The sequence below is a fragment of the Pyxicephalus adspersus genome, chromosome 3 (assembly GCF_032062135.1).
Source record: "Pyxicephalus adspersus chromosome 3, UCB_Pads_2.0, whole genome shotgun sequence".
Taxonomy (NCBI): Eukaryota; Metazoa; Chordata; class Amphibia; order Anura; family Pyxicephalidae; genus Pyxicephalus; species Pyxicephalus adspersus.
In genome coordinates this window covers 92,826,389-92,830,675 of record NC_092860.1, presented here as the reverse complement: position 1 = coordinate 92,830,675, position 4,287 = coordinate 92,826,389, and the positions used below count along the sequence as shown (strand labels likewise).

Sequence of the window (4,287 nt, the reverse complement as noted above, 5' to 3'; positions counted from 1 at the left end):
GGTAGGTCTTATATTAGGGCAGGTTTACAAAATAGTGCTAGGTCTTACTTTCGGGGTAGGTCTTATTTTCGGGGAAACACGGTAGCACTGGAACTAGCACAGATAACACCAACATCTGCCACCTAGTGATTTGTCAGCGGGAATATCCATTGTTTTTTTAATTTTCCTAATAAACACATTATTTTCTAGATGCAAACTACCATACACAAAGAACATGTCAGTAGGTTTCTGAGGTTTAAACATTTTAAAAGACATATAGTTTATGACTCATTTCTGAGTGTATGGAGATACAATCTCACTAGCTGCTGTTGCATCACTATAAACACTCCGTTGTCAATCACCTTGGGACTCTTATTTATGCAAAGTTACAGCAATAATTATCTATTTTTGTATTTATACACAGCGGTTTTCAATTTGCTAAGACAATTGTCTGTACAGTGCATCATAGTGAATAGTTTGGAACCATCAATACTATAAACTTAACTAAAATGATAACAGTTTTAAGGTTGCTGCCTTTGCAGTTCCTTACTGTGTACAAACAAGCTGGTGTGCAATGTGATGAACAAATACATTGGAGCTCATTGCCAAGACAAAAGAAAAATGTACAATGCCAAGACACATTGGCTTGTAGTATACAGCATGCACATTCCAGGGGGTACAACACTGCTCCTTGCTTAGGGTTTTCATAAAAACAAGGAGGAAGAAATTGAAAAGAATGCCAGATAACTTAAATGAAAGGATGCCACTTTTCACTCAATTTTCACTATTAAAACGAAGGGCATATTTGCATTTAAATGTCCTGCTTCACGATTTAATAAATCGTCAGTTTTCAAAATCATCACTTCCTCAATCACCAGATAGAATGGAAAACAGATATTCTATTCCAGGGAGCACTGATTACCTCTATGCAACTATTCAGTCACAATCCTCAGTCCCCACTTTGTGGTAATCAGGAGAACAAGAAAAAGACAGAACATTTGTCTGTTCTCCCTTTAGTTTAATAAACGGGCCATGGTGTCCCCTGTAAGTTGACTCCAGTATGGAAAGGAACAAAGGAAAGCAATACTGCCGGCCTAGTACAGGCAGTGTGAAGGGAGCTGCTACACATGATAGATCAGCGATTCTCAGGGTAACCCTTGGAATAACTTTCAGGTCTTTAGGGAACCCCTGCTATAATTACTATATCCACAGCTCACAATATATAAGTGGGTAGGGAGAATGAATCTTACATTGCTGGCTATTGGGAAGAATGTCATCCTTACAGATAGCCAAAAAGATCATTAATGTCACTGACCTGAAAAGCACAATTTGCTCATTGATCAGGAACCCCTAGCCACCTCTGGAGGTACCCTAGGGTTCTACAGAACAGATTTCAGGGTTATGAATGCTGCAGAGGGAACAATATACATATAGAGATGCAGACAATAATCATAAAACAATGTGGATGTGGGCAATACTGACTAAGCAAATTATGTCCGAGAACTTTGTCAGTATTACACTACAAAACTCCTGATGGGTTATGATCTGACAGGAGGCCCATTTGCGTCATTCCTAGTGGCAAAATTCTCCAGCTTTGAAAGTAAATTACAGTTTCTCTTTAGTTAGGGGGAAGGAATTAAACTTACAAACCAACTACTGTGAGCAGATGTTCAGGACATATACAACTCGGAAATAAAGAACATATATTTGAAGTCATCTTACCTGACGACAATGGTTGATTGATAGGTGCCAAAGACAAGCTATGATTTTGAAACGGACCATCCTGAGCCTTTCTAGGTTGTACAGAAGGAGCAGGAGGTGGTGCACTTTGCCTGGGAAAATCACTAGGAAGAACTGTAGAAGCAGCAGCCGTCTGTAGTCCCTGGGCACCGCCAGTCACCTGAGTGGCCAACTGATGGGCAGCTACAACCTGTCCATATTGACTGCTTGCAGGCATTGAGGTGTATGGGGCACCTTGATACAATGGATTAGATACAAGAGGAGTAGAGTAGTGACTGGAATGATTCGGTAATCCCTGAGGAGGACAGGATGAATTGGCAGGGTATGCATAACTGTAGTTATCAGCAAATTTAGGATACGATTGGACAGGAGCTACAGGAGGAACTGCACCTTGGCCTGGTCCATGTGATGCAGAAACATGATGACCTAAAGAAAGTTCTTGAAATGATTGATGGGTGCCTTGATTTGCATTCAGATGATTGTTATGTTGTACTGGTGGGGCCATTGTGTTGTGTGGGGGCAGTGCTGCATAGTTGGCATAGTGATAATTCGGCCCATACTGGTTGCTTGTATATGAAGGAGTAACTTTACTCGGCACTTGTGAGTAAAAAGCTGGAGAGGCATTGTTAGTTGAAGGATAATTTATATATCCGTATGATGGCTGAGGCTGAGAAGGACCTAAAAACAAACAGATATCTGGTAATTAAAAAGGTTCTAGAATCAGCACAGTTATACAGTATCCAGTGTTATGTATATAAATCATTCACCAAATATTTACTATCACTTCCATATACACATTGGTTTCTGTAAAGCTGATTATATTGAAAGAAAATATTTTTACATTCCTTTTCTCTGTGGACTGATATACCAGTATTTATGCCATCCCCAGCCCACAGTCACTACAGTGTTCTCCCCAAATCCTTTTACCCGGGCGCACCACCCAGCACTTTTCAGCAACCACCCGGCTGTTTTTAGGTGGTTACTGAAGAGTCGGGTCACAATACAAGGGCTGCCATCCACCTACAATTCCCACCCAGCTTAAAAAAAATTTCTAGGTTTAACACTGCAGTGTTATATAGAGAAAATACAAAGACATGACAACAGCAGACATTCACCTAAATCATACCAGCATTTAATGATATCCCATCACAAAAATACATAGCAATGACATGACTATGGACTTTGTAAAGCGCTGTTTAATATGTCAGCGCTATATAAATACTGTGTAATAATATTAATAGCAATGAATGTAACATAGTTGAAATACTGAAAGCCCGACCGATAGGACTTACATGTGAAATGCTCTGAAATGCAAAATATGCATTCCTACCCTTGTATGACTCGTGAAGCATCTTACAAGATGGATTGCAGTGAATGAGCATTACCACTTCTGTCCCTTAAAACCAATTTACTTTACCTCCTAATCAATACAATATCCATTTGGAAAAGTGAATGCACACAATATAACTAATGCCTAGGACAATCTATAAATAAGGATACTGGGTTACAAGTTTGTAAAACTTAGTATTACAGGGAATCTACCAGTGACTTTATATTATATACTGTCCTAGGAAATACAAGCTATTGTATGCACAGTCATATTCCAGGAGGATAAAGAGAAGCAAGCTTCCAGCCCTATATAAGACACTGCTTAGCATATACATTTACATAGAACAGATCACCAGCAATGTTGTTCTAACAAATATTGTTTTGTTCATGGAAAACTGCAGGAACAGATGTCTCTGTGGAAGCCCTTTTCTGTCTGGATTGCTTAGGCTTTGCACACTTAAAGTGAATGCTTATCCCACAAACAATTTGCAGAGAGATATTTATTGGCTATGACTGTCCTGTAATAAAAGCATCATACCTGCCTGTTAGCAAAGTGTTAACTGGGGTACATTTACAGCCTAGTGTATAATCCCATCAATCTTTAGCACCAGATAAACTAACTCCTGTGGGCGCACTCATGTGATCCTCGACCAGTCAATTATGATGGCAGAAGATGTGGAACCTAGAAAATGACTATCTGTAGGAGGAGAGGTCAGTAGTAACAGCAGAAGGAAAGGTAAGGAAAACCAGCCCTAGTTCCAGTTTATATTCCTTGGAGAATAACACTGAAGCAGTTACATACACTTGTGACTCCACATTCCGAATTCAGGAACAGGCCTTGGAGGTAGTCACACCTTAACCTGTGAACCACACAGCCAACATCCAAAGAGTTCAGGCTATGTGTTTACATATCTGTGGTACACAGCCTCATGGAGTGCTATGGGGCCATGCATGTGTAAACACTTACCAGGCAGATTTAAACACTTACACAGCCATGCTAGTAGTGACACTGCTCTGACAAGATGACTTTTGCTGCAATCTGGTATCACGTACAATGATTGTGACAGGTACCATCCCATCTTTCTGAAGAAGGTGCCAAGCCCTGGCTAGACCAGCAGTGGGAATGGTTGCACATGGAGGTGTGTGGGTGGAAGGGGAGCCCTGGGGAGGTGTGTGGGTAGAAGGGGAGCCATGGGGAGGTGTGTGGGTAGAAGGGGAGCCCTGGGGAGGTGTGTGGGT

The 4,287-nt window shown here is 40.8% G+C and overlaps 1 protein-coding gene across 1 annotated transcript in view; it reads right to left on the bottom strand.

Moving 5' to 3' along the window:
* SEC24B (SEC24 homolog B, COPII coat complex component) overlaps positions 1-4,287 on the bottom strand; it is a 32,833-nt gene that overhangs the window by 27,040 nt on the left and 1,506 nt on the right. Inside the window, 1 exon segment of the mRNA XM_072406818.1 lies at positions 1,702-2,397. Within this exon segment, the coding sequence (XP_072262919.1) occupies positions 1,702-2,397 (696 nt within the window).